The sequence below is a fragment of the Symphalangus syndactylus genome, chromosome 14 (assembly GCF_028878055.3).
Source record: "Symphalangus syndactylus isolate Jambi chromosome 14, NHGRI_mSymSyn1-v2.1_pri, whole genome shotgun sequence".
Lineage (NCBI taxonomy): Eukaryota > Metazoa > Chordata > Mammalia > Primates > Hylobatidae > Symphalangus > Symphalangus syndactylus.
In genome coordinates, this window is record NC_072436.2 from 63,229,691 (window position 1) to 63,255,565 (window position 25,875).

Genomic DNA, 25,875 nt, shown 5'->3' on the forward strand with positions numbered 1-25,875 from the left:
GGAGATTAAAGAATCAAATGTAGTACCCAATACACAGTAGATGTTCGATAAATGACAGATATTATTACTTTTAGATGATATAGATATCATATTTTTGTGAGGATTAAATACTTTCATCCATGTAAAGTGATTGGCCCACGAGAAGCACATATGTTAACTGTTACTACTACTGTTAGCTGTTATCAGAGATAGCTATGTATGGAGAATTCCTGAAACCTCCAATCCTGTGAAACTAGAGTCAGGAAACAGACTTTGACACATAGACCAAAAACAGAGGTGACAGGTTCATCTCATGTACCAACTGGCCAGTTGGCAATGAGTGCCTAGAATGTGCCTGAGGCACAATTCTGAGAGCTATCTGGCTCAGTAGGGAAGGGTATGCTATGATCTATTAGTGACATGTCTGTTCTGGGTGGCAAAGAGAGTCATGTCCGCATGTGTGCTATACATTTGCCTTCTTTAGACTGAAGCTTCATTCTAGACAGTTTGGGAGCCAGTAACAAAGGGCTGGGGGTGGCCTTGTCCACTTGTGCTAGTCTCCACTTGCTCCGTGTTTTACTCCTAGCACAAAGTTGAGTCACGGCCAGAGCCCAAACCCAGCTGCTTTTTCCTCAAGAAAGTTTTGCTGGCATTAATCAAGACCTGTAAATCCACCATGTGGATGACACAGGCTGTGTGCCCAGCCCAGACTCTGCAAGCAACAGAACAGGAGGGAGTTGCTTAGTGACATGACACAAAGAGTGTCTCTGATTCATCACCCAGCCCCAGCCCCAAGCCCCTGCCCAGCAGCGAGGAACGGCTGCGAATGAGCAATAGAAGTCCTTTACAAATGTCACGTTGCTGTAAAATGTAAATGTTTAACATTTAGACATGAGCACTGACTCCCAAAATGCCTAGTGTTGGGTGGCTTTTATTCATTCTCTTAGGGATTCTTTGTCCTCCCATGGTGAGAGATTTCACTGCATGATTTACACCCCTGTGCTTGTTAAATTGCTGGCACGTCTTGCCCCAGATAGGGCAGCAAAGGAGCAGAGTTTGCAGGGGACTTTATACCTTTCCTGTTAATGCAGAGTATTAAATATACAGTGCAATTCCATCCACAGCCACTGCTCAGAGGTGCTATGAACTCTGAACAGAGGAGATTTCATTTTATTTCCAATTATCCTGGACTTCAAAATATAAGATTGTGTCATTGAAGGTCGAGAAAGACCAAAAACAGCAATAAAATATATTCCCTGGGAGTTCTGTCTTCTAGACCTGCTCATCAGCTAATTCTGTCTTAGTGGTCTGGGACTAAGGGGTAGGTACATCGAGGATATGAGTGATTATTCTTGGGGCTAAATTCCTTTTCTCCCAAGACAGGGTAAGCCCTGTAGCCACTTTAGGCCTCCTGATGATTGGCCTTTGGATAAAGACGGACCTAGCATAAAAAGTAAGTCAAAGTTCAGACATCTGGCAAGACTCAGAGCCAGGCAAGGAAGGCAATAGGGTCATAGGAATCACTGGGCATAGGGGCAGGAAGATCTAGATGGCAGTTTCACCCAACTTCCGTTTCCTCTAGAACATATTGTTGGTTGAATTTTTCTCTGCACCCACCCCCCACACTTGGTGCCTCCCACAGTTTTGACCACAGTAGGCATTTAATGCCTATTTGTTTAATTAATTAAATAAGTAGTGAGTCACTGGCAAACCCAGCACTGGCTGAAGAGATTATGTCTAAAGTTCCAATGGCTGAATTTTACAACTTCTGACAAGTCTCTTAACCTCTCTGTATGAGATTTTATGTTATTCCTGTCACATTCTTTGGAAATAACTGAGATAGAAAGAGATTACTATTAATTTACCAATAAGAAACAGGCTCAAACAGGCTACAGGATTTTCTTAATATCTTGCTGAGTTAGTAATAAAGTCAAAACGAAAATTCTGCTTTTTGATTTCTCATCCAATTTCTTTTTTTTCAGTTCACCATACTGAATGTTCACACCTTGCACCATGAACCCAGGTGAGGCACCTATGATCATCCAGGCCAGGACTAGGGTGAGGCAAGTGAAGAGCTGAAGGTATTAGCAAAACTGTGAGAGTGGCGTCTCCTTCAATGTTGTGTCCTAGATGACTTGCTCACTTCACCTTTATCCCAGCCCTGGGGATCTCACATGTGGAAGCAGGGATGAAAGGGTAGTGCTCAAGAAAAGAAATCTGCAGGTGAGCTTCGAAGAATTTATTTTCTTCAGGACTAGTACCTGGAATTCTGGGCTCTCAGAACAGAAAGCTGGAAAGGAATTGCTTTCTCAGAGATGTCAAAATAGCAAAGAAACATGCATGCATTTAAACACCAACCCAGGATGAGTCCGGGGGCTCTCTTCTCATCCTTCCTCAACAGGGTGACTGATGACACTTGCCAATAGCTTTTGATCAAATCTGCCCCCATCAGAAGGTAGGGGGACCAGAGGACTTGGAAATTCCTGTATGACTGATTGGTATGGTTTACTACCATGCAGGGTCTTTGTATTAGGATGCTTTTGATCACAGTGTGTTAGAAACGTATCTCAAATGATCTTAGGCACAAATGGGAATGTACTGGATGCATACTGAAAAATATAACCATAGATGGAAAGAGACCTCAGAAATCATTGGAATTAAGGAATTAAATGACCTAAGGAGTTTTAAAAAAAATCTCTAGCCTCCATTTCTTTCCCCTCATTTGTGAGAAAGGGGTGTCCTTGGCATTGAGGAAGATAAAGTCACTAAAAGTTATCAAGCCTCATGTCCTAGACCCTGCCATCAGTGAAGAAGTAATCTTCTTTCCTTACTTGCAGTTTTCAAAACTCCACAGAAAGACTATGATTAGCCTAGTTTGGGCAGGTGCTCACTTCTGTATCTACTATTAGGCTCAAAATCATGTTCATATAGAACCAATACAGCCTCTGGGCCACTTCTGTGTGTATAAGCTCTCACCAAGAGTGAGATCCTTGTGAGCTGGGCAACCAACTCAACCTGGCAATTTTCTCAGCCATATTCATGATCAGCAATGGTGCAATACTGGACATTCTACTTTGGAAATCTGGCCTAGTGAGGCTTGCAGAACCAAAGCAGGCGGAGGGAGTTACCTACAGGAAGCCCATGTTTTGTACAGCCCATGTAAATCATATAAAGCTCTGAGTTATTTCTAGGAACGATGTGAAATTCAGCAATTCTCATGGGAATTTCTTGGCTCTAAAACCTAGCACCTGCTTGGGCTATCCCCTAGAGCTTTCCGTCTCCCCAAAAAAGTGACAGTACTAGTTTTGGTGTCAATGAAATTCTTCCTTCCCTGAGCTGAAGTTCTTTTTGTTGTTTTCAAGGAAAATCACAACCTGGCCCAACCCAAAAGCTCCACAGGGAACTCCGAGTTGTATTCCTACTGTTCCTTGCTTGGATATATTTTCATTAAAACCAGAAGGTCAAAAAAATTAAGAGCATGTTCTCTAAAAATTGGGTTCCTGGAGTTCAGTGGGTAGGAAGGCATAAACCCCTCTTTGAGAAACTTTTTCAATGAATCCAAAGAAGGGATATTAGAGGTGGTATAATTTGTTGGAAATAGCACAGATTTATTTTTTAAAGTTATTTAAATTTTGAAAGCAGAAATATCTCTAAGCAAACTTGGGAAAAAGAGAATTTCACCAGTAATTCCTCCACAATAATATTGTTTTTGTGTTGACTCCTCCAGGCTTTCATATAAATGGGTGTACATGGCATACATGTGATCCATGTGATAGGGAGCATGAAATGATTGTACTATTATGCCAGTAAGCTCCCACTACCAATACATTATGGTATTACGCAGAATGTATAATGGAAAGCCATCTCTAGGTTGAACCTTAATAAGGAAGTTATACTTCTTATCAAAGGAGTTTAGGTATTTCCTCCCTCTAGAAACACTTATCAAGACCAAGGGGAATATAGTTGCATAAACAGTGCCTGGGGCAGAGAGAAAAAGCCATTCTTAGGATTAACAAATAAAACAAGCACCCCACATTTTATAGATGATTTTATAGAGAAACCAAGTGTTCCAGGTAAATCAGCCGGTTCTTAAAGACTCCACTTTGAAAATGGTTTAAGCAATGACTAGAACTTTAATAAGAAACAAAGAACCCTACAGAGCCAGACATTGCTGCTGAGCAATATGGGATGTCTAAAAAAGGACCTGCATAACATGGAAGAAGGGACATTTAGATGAGGCCAGACAGACTCTGTTCCATTATTTACATGAAGTTTTTTTTTTCAGCTTTTATTTTAGATATAGAGGGTATATGTGCAGGATTATTACATGGGTATATTGCATCCAGGTAGTGAGCATAGTACCTAATAGGTGGTTTTCCAGCCCACTCCCCACTCCCTATCTCCCCTCTCTAGCAGTCCACAGTGTCCATTGTTCCTGTGTTTATGTTCACGTGTGCTCGAACATTTAGCTCCCACTTACAAGTGAGAACATGCAGTATTTGGTTTTCTGTTCCTGCATTAATTCACTTTGGATTTTGGCCTCCAGCTCCATCCATGTAGCTGCAAATGACATTATTTCATTCTTTTTTATGGCTACATAGTACACCATGGTGTATATCTATCACTTTCTTTATCCAATCCACTGTTGACGGGCACCTGCGTTGATTCCATGTCTTTGTTATTGTGAACACCACAGCAGTGAACATATAAGTACATGTGTCCTTTTGGTGTAATGATCTATTGTCCTTTGGGTATATACTCAGGAATTGCTGGGTCAAATAGAAGCTCTGTTTTAAATTATTTGGAAATTCTCCAAACTGCTTTTCACAGTGGCTGAACTAATTTACATTCCTTCCAACAGTGTATAAGCATTCCCTTTTCTCTGAAGTCTCACCAGCATCAGTTATTTTTTGACTTTTTAATAATAATCATTCTGACTAGTGTGAGATGGTATCTCATTGTGGCTTTGATTGGCATTTCTGTCATGATTAGTGATGAGCATTTTTTTCATGTTTGTTGGCTGCTTGTATGTCTTCTTTTGAGAAGTGTCTATTCATGTCCTTTGTTCATTTTTTAACGGGGTTATTTGTCTTCTGTTTTTTGATTTGTTTAAGTTCCTTATGGATTCTACATATTAGATGTTTGTCAGATGCATAGTTTGCAAATGTTTTCTCCCATTCTGTAGATTGTCGGTTTACTCTGTTGATGGTTTCTTTTAAACTAAAGATGGAAGCTCTTTAGTTTAATTAGGTCCCACTTGTCGTTTTTGGTTTTTGTTGCAACATCTTTTGGGGACTTAGCCAAAAATGCTTTGTCAATGCTGATGTTGAGAAGGGTGTTTCCTAGGTTTCCTTCTAGGATTTTTATAGTTTGAGGTCTTACATTTAAAGGAACTAGAAGAAAAGAACAAACCAACCCTAAGTTAGCAGAATAAAAGAAATAACTAAAATTAGGGGAGAACTTAATGAAATTGAGAGGCAAAAATCCATACAGAAGATCAATAAAGCCAGAAGTTGGTTCTTAAAAAAAAGCAAGATTGATAGACTATTAGCTAGACTAACAAAGAAAAATATGAGAGTATCCAAATAAATACAATCAGAAATGACAAAAATGACATTACAACTGATCCTACAGAAATACAAAAGATCCTCAGAGAATACTATGAACAACTCTATGCACACAAATTAGAAAATCTAGAGAAAATAGATATACATTGTTGAAAACACAGTCTCCCAAGATTGAATTGGGAAGAGACTGAAACCCTGAACAGACCAATATTGAGCTCTGAAATTGAATCACTAATAATAATTAAAAAAAAACCCTACTAACCAAAAAAATCTTCTGGACCAAATGGAGTCACAGCCAAATTCTACCAGATGTACAAAGAAGAACTGATACCAATTCTACTAAAACTATTCCAAAAATTGAGGAGGAGAAATTCCTTTCTAACTCATTCTATGAAGCCAGCATCACCCTAATATCAAAATCAACAAAAGAAGAAAACTTGAGGCCAATATTCCTGATGGACACAGATGCAAAAATCCTAAACAAAATACTAGCAAACCAAATCCAGCAGCACATCAAAAAGTTGATCCACTATAATCAAGTAACTTTATTCCCGGTAATATAGTGTGTCTCTGTGTCCCCACCCAAATCTCATCTCAAATTATAATCCCCACAATCCCTACATGTAGAAGGAGGGACCTATAGGAGGTGACTGGATCATGGGGGCAGTTTCCCTCATGGTGTTCTCATGATAGTGAGTGAGTTCTCAAGAGATCTGTTGGTTTTATAAGTGTTTGACAGTTCCTCCTTCACACACACTCCTACTAGAGGGGTGATATGGTTTGGCTCTGTGCCCCCACCCAAATCTCATCTCGAATTGTAATCCCCACCTGTGGAGGGAAGGGCCTGTAATCCCCATGTGTTGAGGGAGGCAGGTTGGATCATGGGGCAGGTTTCCCCATAGTCAGTGAGTTCTCAGAAGAACTGATGGTTTTATAAGTGGTGGTTTCCCCAGCTCTTTGCCCTCCTGCCATCTTGTGAAGAAGGTGCCTGTTCCCCTTCCACCATGATTGTAAGTTTTCTGAGGCCTCCCCAGCCATGCAGAACTGTGAGTCAATTAAACTTCTTTTCATTATAAATTATCCAGTCTTGGGCAGTTCTTTATAGCAGTGTGAAAATGGACTAATACACCTGGGGTGCAAGGTTGGTTCAACATATGCAAATCAATAAATGTAATTCACCACGTAAACAGAATTAAATGCAAAATGACATGATCATCTCAATAACTTCAGAAAAAGCTTCCAATAAAATCCAACACCTATTAATGATAAAAACCATCAACAGACTAGGCGTTAAATGAACATATCTCAAAATAATAAGAGCCACTATGACAAATTCACAGTCAACATCACAGTGAACAGGCAAAAGTTGGAATCATTCCCCTTGAGAATGGAAACAAGGCAAGAATATGCAGCATAGTACTGGGAGTCCTAACCACAGCAGTCAGGCAAGAGAAAGAAATAAAAAGTACTAAAATAAGAAAAGAAATCAAACTATCTCTCTTCACTGACATTATGAGTCAATACTTAGAAAACCCTGAAGACTCCACCAAAAAGCAACTAGAACTGATAAACAATTTTAGCATGGTTTCATGATACAAAAATCAATGTATAAAAATCAGTAGCATTTTTATACACCAATAATGTCCAGATTGAGAGTCAAATCAAGAGTACAATTCCATTTACAATAGCCACCAATTCAAAGAAAATGAAATACTTAGGACTATAGCTAACTAAGGAGGTGAAATGTTTCTACAAGGAGAACTACAAAACACTGCTGAAAGAAATAAGAGATGACACAAATAAATGGAAAAACAGTCCATGCCCATGGATTAGAAGAAGCAATATTGTTAAAATGGCCATACTGTCCAAAGCAATTTACGGATTCAATGCTATTTCTATCAGACAAACAATGACATTCTTCACAGAATTAGATAAAAATTTTCTAAAATTCATATGGACACAAAAAAGAGCCTAAATAGCCAAAGAAATCCTAAGAACAGAAGAATAAAGCCAGAGGCATCAAATTACATGGCTTCAAACTATATTATAAGGCTACAGTAACCAAAACAGCATGGTACTGGTACAAAAACAGAGACATCGTCCAATGGAACAGAATACAAAATTCAGAAATCCACACATTTACAACCATCTGATCTTTGACAAGACTGACAAACACAAGCAATTGGAAAAGGAATCCCTACTCAATAAATGATCCTGGGATAATTGGATAGCCATATTCAGAAGAATGAAACTAGACCTTTACCTTTCACCATACACATGACAGTTCTGAAGAGGAATTGGAAGCTTACAGCTTTGTAGTCTGTAGGTACTTATTATAAGTAATTTGGGTTTAGAATTTCAACAATTCCTTTCATAGTCTTAATAAAGTCCTTTGTTAAAGAACTCTTCTGGCATTATCACATTCATAATTTATGTTTACTCTATCAGGGCATCAAAACCAAATATACAGCAATGTGCACTCTACTCACTCTGGCAATACTGGCATTTTAATATGGTGGGCTACATGTTATGTTCTGCCAGGCTAGGCAAGAGGACACAGGGACTAGCATTTACCTTAGGAAATAACTATCTGAAGTCCATAATCCTTAAAAATCTGTTGTACCAAACCCCACAGACATCTCAGCTACCTACGTTTCTTTGCATCACAAATTTCTACCATCTACTTATTGATTAGACATGAGAGGTGGGCCAAGAAAAGGTGAATTTCAGAATGATGATATGTGTGTCACCAGCTATGGAGAGATGAAGAATAAAGAATTACAACCATCTGGGGCCAGATCTGCCTCCAGTTGGAAAGTTGGAGCACCTGTTGGCGCTAGAATGTCCAATACAACTTCTTCACTGGCATGACAAGTGCCTGATCTATGGTGGCTAGAACAGCTGGGCTAGCCAGTTTCTCTTTCTCCACATGTCATGTGCAAGTGGCTAAATTGGGCTTCTGCACAGCATGGTGGTCTCAAGGTACTTGAACTTCTGCAGATAGATGGCTTCCTCCAGAGCAAATGTGCCAAGAGGCATGGATCGAAGTTACAAAGTTCTTGTGACTTAACCTGAGAAGTCCCAGAATGTCCCTTCTGGCATATTCTTTTGTGCCAGTCAAGCAAGGCCTTAAGGTCAGCACAAATTCAAGGGGAGGTAAATAGGTTCTACCTCTCAATGGAAGAAGTAGCAAAGAATTTGTGACCATCTTTAATCTACTGCAGTCATATAGTGGATGAACTCAAGAAAATATGTAACTTCTTTGAGTTTTAGGCCAAGAGTGACAGTACTCTAACCAGCTTTGTTAGCCTCCTGTTGCACTGGCCCCTGAAGCTACCACCAAGGTACGCATGAGGTTCACTCAAAGTCAAAAGGTTAACTTGACTAGCTCAATGAATCTTAGTATTCACCTCACAGCAGAATTACCTGGTAAGGTGTCTTAGTCCATTTTGCATTGCTACAAAGGAATATGTGAGGCTGGGTAATTTATAAAGAATATATGTTTATTTGGTTCACAGTTCTGCAGGCTGTACAAGAAGCATGATTTCAACATCTGCTTCTGCTGAGGGCCTCAGACTGCTTCCACTTACGATGAAAGTTTAAGCGGAGCTGGTATGTGCAGACATCACATGGCAAGAAAGGAAGCATAAGAGAGGGGAGAAGGCTGTCATGCTCTTTTTAACAACCAGTGCTCACAGGAACTAACAAAGTAAGAACTCACTCAATAACTCAAGTGTGACATCCAGCCATTCATGACCCACACACCTCTCACTAAGCCCCATCTCCAACATTGGGGATCAAATTTCAACATGAAGTTTGGAGGGTCAGCTATCCAAACTATAGCAGAAGATTTGTTTTGATTTGATTTGTTTTGTTGTGTTTTTAATATAGATGTCTGGGTATCTCCTCTGGAGAGCCTGATTCAATTGGTCTGTTGGATTTGGATAGTGTCATTTTTTAATTTTCCCAGATGATTCTCAGCCCAGGGTTGAGAATGACTTATGGCTTCTTCTTGGACTCAGGAGACTGCATAGATGGGTGCTGTGGAGTGAGGAGCACCTACGGGGGTTGTGGTGGGGTCAGAAGTAATTGAACAGGATCTAACAGTTTTGGGAAAGCCTCTTATAACACAATTCACAATTTTCTAACCTGTTTAAAACACACATATGCAATATATTTGTGTGTGCATGCATGTGTGTGTATATATATATCTTTATAAATTTCATTATACATGAATATTTATATAATATATAATAATATAATATAAAAATATATATTTATATTTATAAATGTAACTTTAATCACTGTATAGTATATTAGCTTGTAAATTACCTAACTATTCCCATCTTCTCAGATATTTGTGATTGTTATTGTTGTTGAAATAAAACTAATATTTTTTAACACTTAGCCCTTTGCTTCTTTTGAATTATTCTCTGAGGACTCATTTGCCAGGGTAGAAATCTGAGTTTTCAGAACTCTTGGTTCTGATGCAAAATTAACCATATGATCTTGGTCAAATTAGTTCACCTCCTTTGGTTTATAAATTGAAGGGATTGAGATATATGGTCCTTTCTAGATCTAAAATGCTTTGACCTCAGGGGTACACCAGCAGGGCTGCCACATTGCGTAATTCCAGGACACCAATAATTGAACAGCCAAGCAGACACATGCAATTTTAGGAATTTTCCTTCCTGAAAGTCTTACCCTGTAATGTCCATCACATGGCTGAGACACCTGGGTTTTACTGCAGATTGATGAAATCTCTGGTACAACAAATACCCACTCAGTTAAGTGACTGATGTTTTCCTTTCAGGCTAGCTCATCTTTTTTTTTTTTTCCAGAGGATGATATCTGGGGCCTTACCCTTACCAGTGACCTTCCACGCTCCATTCCCCACCCCTACTCCCTACCCACACCCCCTTAGATTTACCAGTGTTTTAGGAAAAGCCACAGGGATGACAAGGATCCAGAGCAATGCCTTTTAAACTTGAGAAAATGCCCAGAGAGGTCTTTAAAATACAGATTCATAAGCCTCCAAATCAGAGGTTCTGACTCAATAGGTCTGAGGTATGGCCTCAGAGCTTGTACTGTTTTTTTTTTTTTTTTTTTTGCTTGTTTGTTTGTTTGTTTTCAGACAGGGTCTTACTTTGTCACCTAGGCTGGAGTACCAACCTGTCCATTGAGGCTGATGCTACATTTTTAGTATAAGTAGCCTAAAGCAATCTTAATCAGTAAAAAGTGACCTTTTGAATTCATTATTTGCTTCTATTTCCTACTCATCTGCTCTCCCACTTGGCCTCCAGGTTTGCTATGTATGCAAAATATCTCTACTGAGTAGGGAAAGTGGGATGGCAGCCATTTCCCTGCTCCTGAGGTCAACATGGCCTAACGACTTCAGCAAGCCTAAATATGTACAACAGTATCCGGCCCACTCACGCCTGGAGGGGGCGATGCTGGTAGACTCAGCCCAGCTGCCCAGCAACAGTGATTCTGGCTAATGGCTCCCCGTTGGAGCAGTTTCCTGAGGTTCCTGCTAATACAGTTATTTGCAAAGAGCCAAAGCCCTCATAACAGCAGTTATAAAGCTTGCTTCTGGCTGTATTAAGTTAGACCTTGCAAGGGAGATGAAGGCAGCAGCATCCAACACTGAAGAAATGGCTCCAGAGGAAAAGAGCCAATATCCATGGGTCCTCTGTATTGATCTCTTTCTTTGCCTCTCCTGGAACACCCACTTTGCTCTCTTTTGGCTGCTTTAAGTCTATTCCAAACACCACCAGAGAACATATTAATTCCTTTTTAGTCTGAACTGGGGCTGGGAAACTTCCTTATTCAGGAGAAATCAGGTGTAGTAACTACTATTGAATGCCTTGTATTTATTTTCCACTTCATCCCTTTCCTCCCAAGGAATGCTGATATTATTCCATCTCAAAGAATCCTGACTTTATTTCTGTTTCTGCTCTCTTCTATTCAGTCACATGCTTCAAGGGTGATTGTTCTAAGCCAATCATGGTGGTCTTATTTCCCATATTAGTGATTGGTTTAGGTATGAGCATGGAACATAATTCTGGCCAATGAGACCTGAAAGGAAGTCCACCCCACCGGGAGGCTTCTAGAGATACAGAGGAAGAGATATACAGGAGGAGATCTCTTCTTCCTTTGCATGTTGACATGTCTGGTGTGATACCTGGAACTGTGGAACTATCTTGTGACCATGAAAAAAGCTGGTCTGAGAACAGAACTGATGTACTGAAGATGGAAGAGTATCAGAATGGAAGAACTTAGGTCCATGAACAATTGAATGCCCTACCTCAAGACTTCCTCTTGCATAAGATAATAAATATTTTATTAGTTGAGTAACTCAGACTTGTGATTTTTCTACCACTTGTATCTAAAGGATATATACATATACATGCATATATATGGAAAACACTTACTAACATATGAGAAAACAAAACAACACCCAAAACTTATACACAGGCAAGAAAGAACTTTACAGGGTTCAGATACCTGATTCAAACTCTAAAGGCAGACTTAATGGCACAATTCACAGGACATCTAATTCTATTTATCATTTCTCAGCCATCCAGACCATTGACCCAGGAAGAGAAAGGCTGGTGCAATGCCAGTGTGTGGCACACCGGCTCCTCGCAGGTCCAGCTTCCTAGTCCTTGCTTGGTGTGAATTTCCACTTGGCGGTGGGTTTTGCTCAGAGGGTGTCCTCTTCAGCCTTCATGGGCCCTGCCTGACCCTGGCACTGTGAAGGAGGATGGGGCATGTATCTCTGGCTCCTAAAGATTCTTCTTCCTGGGCTTCAGGTCAATTGCACTGACTCTGAAGAGAGCTTTGTTCTGAGCAGTCTCTATAAACATCTGAAGACTTGCTATGACCTATTACTTTCTTTCCTATCCAAATTGACTAAAGCATATATAAGAAAAGCAATGATCTCTTTTTCTTTTTCTTTTCTTTTCTTCTTCTTCTTTTTTTTTTTTTTTTTTTTTTTTTTTTTTTTTTTGAGTCTCCCTCTGCCAATCAGGCTGAAGTGCAGTGGCACGATCTCGGCTCACTGCAACCTCTGCCTCCACTGCCCTGCTACTCCTACCACCCCACCCTGCCAGGTTCATGAGATTATCCTGCCTCAGCCTCCCGAATAGCTGGGACAATAGGTGTGCACCACCATGCCTGGCTAATTTTTGTATTTTTAGGAGAGATGGGGTTTCTCCATGTTGGGCAGGCTGGTCTCAAACTCCTGGGCTCAAGCAACTCATCCGCCTCAGTCTCCCAAAGTGCTGGGTTTCCAGGCATCAGCCACCATGCCCGGCCATCTCTTTTTCCTAATGAACATCAAACCCAGATCATTCAAAGTAGCCCTTGGATGTAGTGTTGAACCTGTATGTGAAAAGCAATCACTGTGCCTCACGTCTCTGACTCAGGTCACCACAGAGTCACCTTTTTCACTGACCTGGCTGCCACCACCACACTGGGCTGACTGGGTGGTGGCATTCCCCCTTTAATGAAGACAGGACCCTCTCTAATTATTCCTAGCCCCTGTGAAATTGGGCTAGAACACTTGAGTAGGCTGTTGTAAAATCTCCAAGAAAACAAAAAGGAAACAAAATAACAATTCTAGAATACCAGTTTGTAAGGCATAGTTTGTTCACCTTCAGTTGGCTTCCTACCCTTGCAGTCTATGTGTATCACTGAGAAACACATACGTACACTAAAAATGATAGTAATGGGAATTACATAGAGAGTCACGAAATAAACCAAGGAATTTGGTGTTTGTTGTTTTCCAGTCGTCTACACTCCAGTAGTGGACACAACATGAGTTATTTCCCAGAAGCCTTTCCCACTGAATTCCCCAAAGTATAAATACACACCTGAACTACTGACAGTGAGCAGGAGGAGGCTTGATTGCAGGTGCCACCTCTAGAATATTCCTGAATCAAGGCTGCAATAGGATTATGTATAAAATATTCTAGGAGAAGACAGAAAGGGGTAGGAATTGCTTAGGGATGAAGACGATATTAACACATATAAGGCAATTAAGTTTAGAAAGGTAGAGATAAATCTTTTTTTTGGCAGAGAAAAAGACTGTAGTCTTGGAGGATAACAGAAGAATAGTTTATATCAACTAGTACTTGAGCTCCTTAAATAAAGGACTTACCCATTTTGTCTGCTTGACAGTGAGTGAATGAATACATGGCAGAAGGCTTATAAAACCTAGAGAGAAATCACGATATAGGTGAATATATTTATAATCATATTTTGTTGCAGAATTCAAATGAGATCCCATGGTGAAATTGGAGGGGTCGTTTCTAATAGTTAAAAACAGATAATCCATAGCTACACAGATTTCCAGAGAATAAAAGGAGAGACAGGCCGGGCGCGACAGAGCGAGACTCCATCTCAGAAAAAAAAAAAAAAAAAAAAAAAAAAAAAAAAAAAAAAAAAAAAAAAAAAAAAGGAGAGACAGTTCAACTTGTTTTAGGAGACTAGTATAATCTTGGTATCTAAACAGATAAACACTGTAAAGAAAAAGAAAATTATAGATCAGTCTTACTGGAAGCATGCATATAAAGCGTGCATGGAAGCATTCTAAATAAAATGTTAACTACTTAAATTCAGCAGTTGTAAATAATATAAACTAATCAAACACAGCTTATCCCTGAAATTCAAAATTGTTGTTAGAAAATCTATCAATAGGGGGTGGAGCCAAGATGGCCGACTAGGAACAGCTCCGGTCTCCAGCTCCCAGCCCTAGCGACACAGAAGACGGGTGATTTCTGCATTTCTGCTTGAGGTACCAGTTTCATCTCACTAGGGAGTGCCTAACAGTGGGTGCAGGACAGTCGGTGAAGCGCACTGTGCGCGAGCCGAAGCAGGGCGAGGCATTGCCTCACTCAGGAAGCACAAGGGGTCAGGGAGTTCCCTTTCCTAGTCAAAGAAAGGGGAAACAGACGGCACCTGGAATATCGGGTCAGTCCCATCCTAATACTGCGCTTTTCCAACGGGCCTGGAAAACGGCACACTAGGAGATTGTGTCCTGCACCTGGCTCGGAGGGTCCTATGCCCACGGAGTCTCGCTGATTGCTAGCACAGCAGTCTGAGATCACGCTGCAAGGCGGCAACGAGGCTGGGGGAGGGGCGCCCGCCATTGCCCAGGCTTGCTTAGGTAAACAAAGCAGCCAGGAAGCTCGAACTTGGTGGAGCCCACCACAGCTCAAGGAGGCCTGCCTGCCTCTGTAGGCTCCACCTCTGGGGGCAGGGCACAGACAAACAAAAACTCAGCAAGAACCTCCACAGACTTAAATGTCCCTGTCTGACTGACAGCTTTGAAGAGAGTAGTGGTTCTCCCAGCACGCAGCTGGAGATCTGAGAATGGACAGACTGCCTCCTAAAGTGGGTCCCTCACCCCTGAGCAGCCTAACTGGGAGGCACCCCCCCAGTAGGGACAGACTGACACCTCATTCAACCGGGTACTCCTCTGAGACAAAACTTTCAGAGGAACTATCAGACAGCTGAATTTGTGGTCTCACGAAAATCCGCTGTTCTGCAGCCACCGCTGCTGACACCCAGCCAAACAGGGTCTAGAGTGGACCTCTAGTAAACTCCAACAGACCTGCAGCTGAGGGTCCTGTCTGGTAGAAGGAAAACTAACAAACAGAAAGGACATCCACACCAAAAACCCATCTGTACATCACCATCATCAAAGACAAAAAGTAGATAAAACCACAAAGATGGGGAAAAAACAGAGCAAAAAAACTGGAAACTCTAAAAAACAGAGCACCCCTCCTCCTCCAAAGGAACGCAGTTCCTCACCAGCAACGGAACAAAGCTGGACGGAGGATGACTTTGATGAGTTGAGAGAAGAAGGCTTCAGACGATCAAACTACTCTGAGCTACAAGAGGAAATTCAAAACAATAGCAAAGAAGTTAAAAACTTTGAAAAAAAATTAGAAGAATGGATAACTAGAATAACCAATGGAGAGAAGGGCTTAAAGGAGCTGATGGAGCTGAAAGCCAAGTTTCGAGAACTACGCGAAGATTGCAGAAGCCTCAGTAGCAGATGCGATCAACTGGAAGAAAGTGTATCGCTGATGGAAGATGAAATGAATGAAATGAAGAGAGAAGGGAAGTTTAGAGAAAAAAGAATAAAAAGAAATGAACAAAGCCTCCAAGAAATTTGGGACTATGTGAAAAGACCAAACCTACGTCTGATTGGTGTACCTGAAAATGATGGGGAGAATGGAACCAAGTTGGAAAACACTCTGCAAGATATTATCCAGGAGAACTTCCCGAATCTAGCAAGGCAGGCCAGCATTCAGATTCAGGAAATACAGAGAACGCCACAAAGATACTCCTCGAGAAGGGCAACTCCAAGACACATAATTGTCAGATTCACCAAAGTTGAAATGAAGGAAAAAATGTTAAGGGCAGCCAGAGAGAAACGTCGGGTTACCCACAAAGGGAAGCCCATCAGACTAACAGCTGATCTCTCAGCAGAAACTCTACAAGCCAGAATAGAGTGGGGGCCGATATTCAACATTCTTAAAGAAAAGAATTTTCAACCCAGAATTTTCTATCCCGCCAAACTAAGCTTCATAAGTGAAGGAGAAATAAAATACTTTACAGACAAGCAAACGCTGAGTGATTCTGTCACCACCAGGCCTGCCCTAAAAGAGCTCCTGAAGGAAGCACTAAACATGGAAAGGAACAACCGGTACCAGCCACTGCAAAAACATGCCAAATTGTAAAGACCATCGAGGCTAGGAAGAAACTATAGCAACTAACGAGCAAAATAACCAACTAACATCATAATGACAGGATCAGATTCACACATAACAATATTAACGTTAAATGTAAATGGGCTAAATGCTCCAATCAAAAGACACAGACTGGCAAACTGGATAAGCAGTCAGGACCCATGAGTGTGCTGTATTCAGGAAACCCATCTCACGTGCAGAGACGCACATAGACTCAAAATAAAGGGATGGAGGAAGATCTATCAAGCAACTGGAAAACAAAAAAAGGCAGGGGTTGCAATCCTAGTCTCTGATAAAATAGACTTTAAACCAACAAAGATCAAAAGAGACAAAGAAGGCCATTACATAATGGTAAAGGGATCAATTCAACAAGAAGAGCTAACTATCCTAAATATATTTGCACCCAACACAGGAGCACCCAGATTCATAAAGCATGTCCTCAGTGACTTACAAAGGGACTTAAACTCCCACACAATAATAATGGGAGATTTTAACACCCCACTGTCAGCATTAGACAGATCAACGAGACAGAAAGTTAACAAGGATATCCAGGAATTGAACTCAGCTCTACATAAAGTGGACCTAATAGACATCTACAGAACTCTCCACCCCAAGTCAACAGAATATACATTTTTTTCAGCACCACACCACACCTATTCCAAAATTGACCACATAGTTGGAAGTAAAGCTCTCCTCAGCAAATGTAAAAGAACAGAAATTATAACAAACTGTCTCTCAGACCACAGTGCAATCAAACTAGAACTCAGGATTAAGAAACTCACTCAAAACCACTCAACTACATGGAAACTGAACAACCTGCTCCTGAATGACTATTGGGTACATAATGAAATGAAGGCAGAAATAAAGATGTTCTTTGAAACCAACGAGAACAAAGACACAACATACCAGAATCTCTGGGACACGTTCAAAGCAGTGTGTAGAGGGAAATTTATAGCACTAAATGCCCACAAGAGAAAGCAGGAAAGATCCAAAATTGACACCCTAACATCACAATTAAAAGAACTAGAAAAGCAAGCGCAAACACATTCAAAAGCTAGCAGAAGGCTAGAAATAACTAAAATCAGAGCAGAACTGAAGGAAATAGAGACACAAAAAACCCTTCAAAAAATTAATGAATCCAGGAGCTGGTTTTTTGAAAAGATCAACAAAATTGATAGACCGCTAGCAAGACTAATAAAGAAGAAAAGAGAGAAGAATCAAATAGATGCAATAAAAAACGAAAAAGGGGATATCACCACCGATCCCACAGAAATACAATCTACCATCAGAGAATACTACAAACACCTCTATGCAAATAAACTAGAAAATCTAGAAGAAATGGATAAATTCCTCGACAAATACACCCTCCCAAGACTAAACCAGGAAGAAGTTGAATCTCTGAACAGACCAATAACAGGTTCTGAAATTGTGGCAATAATCAATAGCTTACCAACCAAAAAGAGTCCAGGACCTGATGGATTCACAGCTGAATTCTACCAGAGGTACAAGGAGGAACTGGTACCATTCCTTCTGAAACTATTCCAATCGATAGAAAAAGAGGGAATCCTCCCTAACACATTTTACGAAGCCAGCATCATCCTGATACCAAAACCTGGCAGAGACATAACCAAAAAAGAGAATTTCAGACCAATATCCTTGATGAACATTGATGCAAAAATCCTCAATGAAATACTGGCAAACCGAATCCAGCAGCACATCAAAAAGCTTATCCACCATGATCAAGTGGGCTTCATCCCTGGGATGCAAGGCTGGTTCAACATACGCAAATCAATAAATGTAATCCAGCATATAAACAGAACCAAAGACAAAAACCACATGATTATCTCAATAGATGCAGAAAAGTCCTTTGACAAAATTCAACAACCCTTCATGCTAAAAACTCTCAATAAATTAGGTATTGATGGGACATATCTCAAAATAATAAGAGCTATCTACGACAAACCCACAGCCAACATCATACTGAATGGGCAAAAACTGGAAGCATTCCCTCTGAAAACTGGCACAAGACAGGGATGCCCTCTCTCACCGCTCCTATTCAACATAGTGCTGGAAGTTCTGGCCAGAGCAATCAGGCAGGAGAAGGAAATAAAGGGTATTCAATTAGGAAAAGAGGAAGTCAAATTGTCCCTGTTTGCAGATGACATGATTGTATATCTAGAAAACCCCATTGTCTCAGCCCAAAATCTCCTTAAGCTGATTAGCAACTTCAGCAAAGTCTCAGGATACAAAATTAATGTACAAAAATCACAAGCATTCTTGTACACCAATAACAGACAAACAGAGAGCCAAATCATGAGTGAACTCCCATTCACAATTGTTTCAAAGAGAATAAAATACCTAGGAATCCAACTTACAAGGGATGTGAAGGACCTCTTCAAGGAGAACTACAAACCACTGCTCAATGAAATAAAAGAGGATACAAACAAATGGAAGAACATTCCATGCTCATGGGTTGGAAGAATCAATATTGTGAAAATGGCCATACTGCCCAAGGTAATTTATAGATTCAATGCCATCCCCATCAAGCTACCAATGACTTTCTTCACAGAATTGGAAAAAACTACTTTAAAGTTCATATGGAACCAAAAAAGAGCCTGCATCACCAAGTCAATCCTAAGCCAAAAGAACAAAGCTGGGGGCATCACGCTACCTGACTTTAAACTATACTACAAGGCTACAGTAACCAAAACAGCATGGTACTGGTACCACAACAGAGACATAGATCAATGGAACAGAATAGAGCCCTCAGAAATGATGCCACATAGCTACAACTATCTGATCTTTGACAAACCTGACAAAAACAAGAAATGGGGAAAGGATTCCCTATTTAATAAATGGTGCTGGGAAAACTGGCTAGCCATATGTAGAAAGCTGCAACTGGATCCCTTCCTTACACCTTATACAAAAATTAATTCAAGATGGATTAAAGACTTATATGTTAGACCTAAAACCATTAAAATCCTACAAGAAAACCTAGGCAATACCATTCAGGACATAGGCGTGGGCAAGGACTTCATGTCTAAAACACCAAAAGCCATGGCAACAAAAGCCAAAATCGACAAATGGGATCTTATTAAACTAAAGAGCTTCTGCACAGCAAAAGAAACTATCATCAGAGTGAACAGGCAACCTACAGAATGGGAGAAAATTTTTGCAACCTACTCATCTGACAAAGGGCTAATATCCAGAATCTACAATGAACTCAAACAAATTTACAAGAAAAAAACAAATAACCCCATCAAAAAGTGGGCAGAGGACATGAACAGACACTTCTCAAAAGAAGACATTTATGCAGCCAAAAAACACATGAAGAAATGCTCATCATCACTGGCCATCAGAGAAATGCAAATCAAAACCACAGTGAGATACCATCTCACACCAGTTAGAATGGCCATCATTAAAAAATCAGGAAACAACAGGTGCTGGAGAGGATGTGGAGAAATAGGAACACTTTTACACTGTTGGTGGGACTGTAAACTAGTTCAACCATTGTGGAAGTCAGTGTGGCGATTCCTCAGGGATCTAGAACTAGAAATACCATTTGACCCAGCCATCCCATTACTGGGTATATACCCAAAGGACTATAAATCATGCTGCTATAAAGACACATGCACACGTATGTTTATTGCGGCACTATTCACAATAGCAAAGAGTTGGAACCAACCCAAATGTCCAACAACGATAGACTGGATTAAGAAAATGTGGCACATATACACCATGGAATACTATGCAGCCATAAAAAATGATGAGTTCGTGTCCTTTGTAGGGACATGGATGAAACTGGAAAACATCATTCTCAGTAAACTATCGCAAGGACAAAAAACCAAACACCGCATGTTCTCACTCATAGGTGGGAATTGAACAATGAGAACTCATGGACACAGGAAGGGGAACATCACACTCCGGGGACTGTTGTGGGGTTGGGGGAGGGGAGAGGGACAGCATTAGGAGATATACCTAATGCTAAATGACGAGTTATTGGGTTCAGGAAATCAACATGGCACATGGATACATATGTAACAAACCTGCACATTGTGCACATGTACCCTAAAACCCTAAAGTATAATAAAAAATAAATAAATAAATAAATAAATACTGGACATAGCTTCAGTATCAGAATACTTTCAACTATAGTGTGACGTGCACAATTGCTTTGTTTTTCTTGAATATTTTCTCTCTTCCACTTGGTTAAGAATTTAGCAGATTGTGCTTTTCTGGAGAAAAAAAAACAATGTTGGAAACCAAGTTTTATTTAACAAAATTAAGTTATTTATGCACAGATAGATTTTGAACTTAATTCTACAGTGCATGTTTCACAACAAATTTCCTTGTATTAATGGTAGGCCATTTCACAGCAAGTTCAAGCACCACAGAACACAGAAATACCTGTGCTAAATAACCTTGTCCTATTTTCATGAAAATGAACAGTGTTCAATAATCCTCAAAATTTTATTTCATGCTGATTCAGATTTTTTCTAACCATTTTTTTCTGTGACATTGCTTCCACAATAACATAGAATGTTTTTAAAAAGGCAAATGTAGTTTGTTTTCATTTATCTTTTTCAGATACTGTCTTTCTTAAGAAAGCATGGTGACTTGCAGGTATTACCATGCATATTCTTTTTGTTTTTGGCAAAAGGATAAAATTTGTTTTAAAAAGCCAATCCACTCTCCTATGTATATATAGGGTGACCATGCTGTTCAATTTGCACATAGAGACTGTCAGTGACTAAGAATGACTCAAATTGCAGCTTCCTGTTTTAATGTTGCAAAGGTTGCCTATGCCTAATGCTGTGTTAAATACCCAAAGCTTGCACAGAGGGAACAATGGACCTTTTCACTGGGTGGTGGTACACAGTTGTGCTTCCAGAATCTTTAACCACTTTACTTCATAGGAAAATAACAAGACAAAAACAAAACACAAACCACCTGATCTCTAAGAGTTTATTTAAAACCAAAACCATCATGTGAAACTTAGTAAGTAAAGATTACAGAATTAGTATAGCATGCATTAGATATGGATGACATATCTGCAGTAAGTCATTGTAAGTCTAGTAAATATCCAGATGATAACACCTATTTAAGAACAGCACTGATAATTACATAAGAGGTCATGTTAATGTTCCACAACAAATTAAAGAGACGAAGTCCATGAAGTTATCTATGCCACTCTATCTAAGAGATGGGAAAAGCTTGGGCAATATTCAGTGCAGATACTGACTTGTGTTCCTGACTCATAGGCAGTGCTCAGACACATTTAACCCACCGTCTGACAGGATGAATGAACGTGTGCTGTAAGTGAACCCCTTTTGGGCATAAGGTTATTTCCTATGAGTACATTAAATCATTTTGTTTTCCAAGTGTAAATGAAGCCTTCAATTTGATTTAATAAAATACAAGATGTGCACCACCATGCCCGGCTAATTTTTTTGTTTATTTTTGTACAGGCAGGGATTCACCATGTTGCCCAGGCTGGTCTGGGACTCCTGAGTTCAAGCCATCCACCTGCCTTGGCCTCCCAAAGTGCTAGGATTACAGGTGCGAGCCACTGCACCTGTCCTAAAATACAGATTTTGCTTAATTTCTACACTTGATGTTCTGGTACAGACATTTACTTGGAAATACAGTATAGTTAGCGGAAGCCTTTTCATAGGGAAATAAGATAACAGTAAGTATATTCCAGGATTTTAAACTAGAATACAAAAGAAGAAAATATTTTTTAAAAAACTATAGCATAATATAAAATGTATTTACATCATTACATTTAACTGCTTATTTTACAAGCAATAAGTTACCATTCACCAATAATTTATGTCAAGTTCGCCTGTAAGTATTAATACACATAAACTTCTATGAAGTTCTATAATGCCAAATAAAAAAGCAACATTTAGGTTTAACATGTATTTTATATAGGCATAACGCAACACCAGCATTACAGGATTGCATTTACAAATTCTCTTGACTCTAAGCATGAAGTTATGTTAAAAGACTAAGGCAATTTAACTGTTTGTGGGTTTTTTATATTAAGGAAACCTAAATTTGTATGAGCGAATTAAATTGAATTAATTACATTTTCTTATAGGCCTATCAGTTTACCCTATCTTTGTTAAAATAACATGCACTGTCCTACAAAATGAATGCCGTATTCACAACTATGTTTCAGACACATTCTTAAAGATTCAGGGAAACAAATGCAATCTGAATTCAGAGACTCCATGTTCAAAGCCAAAGGTACACACCTCTATTTTTTCCCCAATGAGACTCTTGGAAAAGTCTTTGAATTACATATTAAAGTGCACTTCAAGGAAATGTGATGTTTTCGTTTATAGCTAGTGAACAGCATGCAATTTGACAGCACTGTCACTAACAATCAGAGACTGCTCTGGATCTAAGTACTAAAAATGACCCACACTGCAATCACAAGATACTTGGAAGTGGGAATTTATTGAACAAAGTTAGGCCGGGACTCTAAAGCAGCACTTGATTATTTTGCTTCAAGACGACGATGTTTAAACGTTAGTATCTCTATTGTTTCTTTTTCCCTCAACTCTTCTCCCACAATGCCTTCTTCTCCCCCACCACCTTCTCCCATCGTCTTTCCCGCTCTCCTTCTCCCTCCCTCCGATCCTTCTTCTCCTAGCACTGTCTTCTCTCAGCCCGTCTTTCTGCCTTTTTCTTCCCCTCTCGCCACCTCGTTCCCTGCCTCATCCTCTTCTCTCCTACCGATCTTTTTCCCCTCTCCGTCTCTTTCCCCAACGTCATCTTCGCCGCTTTCCCCTCCCTTCTTCTTCTCCCCAACCCGTCCTCTTCCCCTCTCCCTCCGTCGTCTTCCCCACCTTCTGCCCTTTCCCTCGCCTCTCCTTCCCGATCCTTCTCCTTTCCCACCCCTCCCTTCCCCAACGTCTTCTTCCCACCTTTTTCTCCCCTCTCCCTCTTCCTCACTGTCTTCTCCCCTCCTTCTTCCCCACCGCGGTCTTCCCGCATCCTCTTCTGCCCTCTCCCCACAGTCTTCTTCCCGCATCTTCTTCTCCCCCCGCACATTTTTCCCTTCCCCACCGTTTTCTTCTCCTCAGTCTCTCCGCCTCTTCGCAGCACCGGTTCCTGTGGCGTCGGCTTTTCCTCCCATCTCCCGCTCCCCAAGGCCTCCCCCACCCTCCTCTCCACCCGCTCGCTTCCCTTCTCCACTTTCCCGCCTATTCCCACAGCAGCGTCTTCCCGCCGCTCCCTCTTCTCCCCTCCCCCTCCCTCTCCTCACGGTCTTCGCCCGGCCTATTACCCCCAACCGTTTTCTTCCTCACCTCACACCGCTTTCTTCCCATTTCTTACCACTTTCTCGCAGCAGCGTCTGTCTGCCGCAGTCTCTTCCCACCCTCTTCTCCTCTACCCATCGTCTTCTTTCCCAGCCTCTTATTCTCCACCATCTTCTTCCCCTCCCCACCGTTCTCTTCCCGTTTCCATCTCCCCACCTTCTCGCAGCAGCTACTTCCTGCCGCGCTTTTCTCTCCCCGCACTCTCTTCTCCCCTCTTCCTCTCCCCACCATCTTCGCCCCTATCGTCTTCTTGCCCACTCCCTTCTCCGCGCTCTCCCACTGCCTTTCACCAAGAAGCTCTCCATGCGTGCGCGCGCCTGTGTCCCTGCACCCAGTGTGTCTATGCGCCCAGGCAGCTCCCTGATCTGGGCCCCTGAGCTTCGCCCCAGCAGCCAAGTGGAGACCCAAGAGAGTAGCTGCCTGTGCCACCGCCCCCCGCCCCGCCCCCGCCCCGCCCCCCGCCGCCCCGCCCCCGCCCCGCCCCCGCCCCGCCCCCCGCCGCCCCGCCGCTGCCTCAGAACTGAAAAGTGTTGGCTGCGGAAGGAAGACAGTGGGGCCCAGAAGACTGCAAGGAGAAGGGGAGGAGGGTATGGAGAGGGTGGGAAAGAACCTTGGAAAGTCGGAGAGGGAGAAAGGAGGGTGGGAAAGAAGACGGTGAGGACACGGCAGGGCGCGGTGGCTCACGCCTGTAATCCCAGCACTTTGGGAAGCCAAGGCCGGCGGATTCCAAGTTCAGGAGTTCGAGACCTGTCTGACCAACATTTAAACCCTGCCTGGGTTTGGTCTCTCTACCAAACCCAGTCTCTACTAAAAATACAAAAATTAGCCGGGCGTGGTGGCGAGCGCCTGTAATCCCAGCTACTCCAGAGGCTGAGGAAGGAGAATCGCTTGAACCAGGGAGGCGGAGGTTGCAGTGAGCTGAGAACTCACCATTGCACTCCCTCCTGGATGACAGAGCGAGACTCATCTCAAAAAAGAAAAAACTACAGTGGGGAGAGGGCGAGGGGAAGAAGATAGTGGGGGAAAAGACCACCGAGAAAAGGAGAAGAGGTGGGAGAGCTCTGTTGTTTCACTGAACATTCCTCAGTTAAAGTTAAAATGTTCTCATAAGTTCCGTATTTTCAACTTTTGCTCTTCCAGTTGGTGTATTATTTTCTTCCTCCAGCTCCTTAATTTTATTCAACACCAAGTTATAACTCCAACCACCTTTCTCTTTTTATTTTCCAATGTTTTTCTTTCTTCTAAGAACATTCTTAACACTGGTAACAGTTTACAATGTTGCAAAGCTCTCAATCCTATTTCCTGTCATCTCTTCATGCTTTCCCATTGAAGTATCAGGAGATTTTCATCCTATTATTTTGTTTACACTAGGAATATTTCAGCTTGACTAGACCTGTTTTCTACTTAATTTTTTTTCAACTTCAAGCTTGACAAACCCAAATGTGCTCCTTTACCAATTGTCTCTGTCTCAGGAATTGGTTTCTTGTTGCACTGTGATACACATGAAGCCAAATACCTTTTTCAGCTCATTATCCCCAGAATGTTTTTGTACATTATTGACACAGAATAGACACCTAATAAATATTTCTAAATTTTTATTGTTCTTCCTTGCCACAAAACAGCAATCATCTTTTTTTTTTTAGCATGATGTACATGCCCTATCATCTTGCCCTGAACTATTTATCAAATCTTATTTCTTCCCACTCCCCTATTTGTTTCCGACGCTGTGGCCGTTCAGAACTACTTAGAGCTCTGTCAACTCTCCATGCTATTTTATAATAATCAACACTAATGAAAAGAAAAGGGGCTTTATAGCAGAGGCAGAACTCATTATTTTCTAAAAAATACATGCATATCTCCCACGTTGAATAGTTCCCGCAGAAAGTCATGTCCACCTGGAACCCAAGAATGTTAAGCTATTTGGAAACAGGGTCTCTGCAGATACGCTTAGTTAAGATGAGGTCACAATGCATTAGGGTGGGCCGTAAAGCCATTGGTTGTGTCCTTACAGGAAGGTCATGGGAACATACACAGACCTACAGGGAAGACGGCCGTGGGACAAGGGAGGCAGAGTCTGGAGTTATGCTGCCTACAGTCACGGAATGCCAAGGACAGCTGGAAACCACCAGAAGCTAAGAAGGAGATTTTACCTGAAAGCCTCCCAGAGAAATCAATCATACTCACACCTCCCTTCTGAATTTCTGGCCTCGTGAACGTTGAAAAAATAAATTTCTA

At 41.2% G+C, this 25,875-nt stretch overlaps 1 protein-coding gene across 1 annotated transcript; it reads left to right on the forward strand.

The window, feature by feature from the left end:
- The first annotated feature begins 1,992 nt into the window (after window positions 1–1,992).
- LOC134732390 (uncharacterized) lies at window positions 1,993–25,875 on the forward strand. Its single transcript, XM_063617052.1, has 4 exons — window positions 1,993–2,037; window positions 4,393–4,461; window positions 22,971–23,974; window positions 25,652–25,875. Exons 1-4 carry the CDS (start codon window positions 1,993–1,995, stop codon window positions 25,851–25,853), a joined length of 1,320 nt encoding a protein of 439 aa, XP_063473122.1. The 3' UTR covers window positions 25,854–25,875.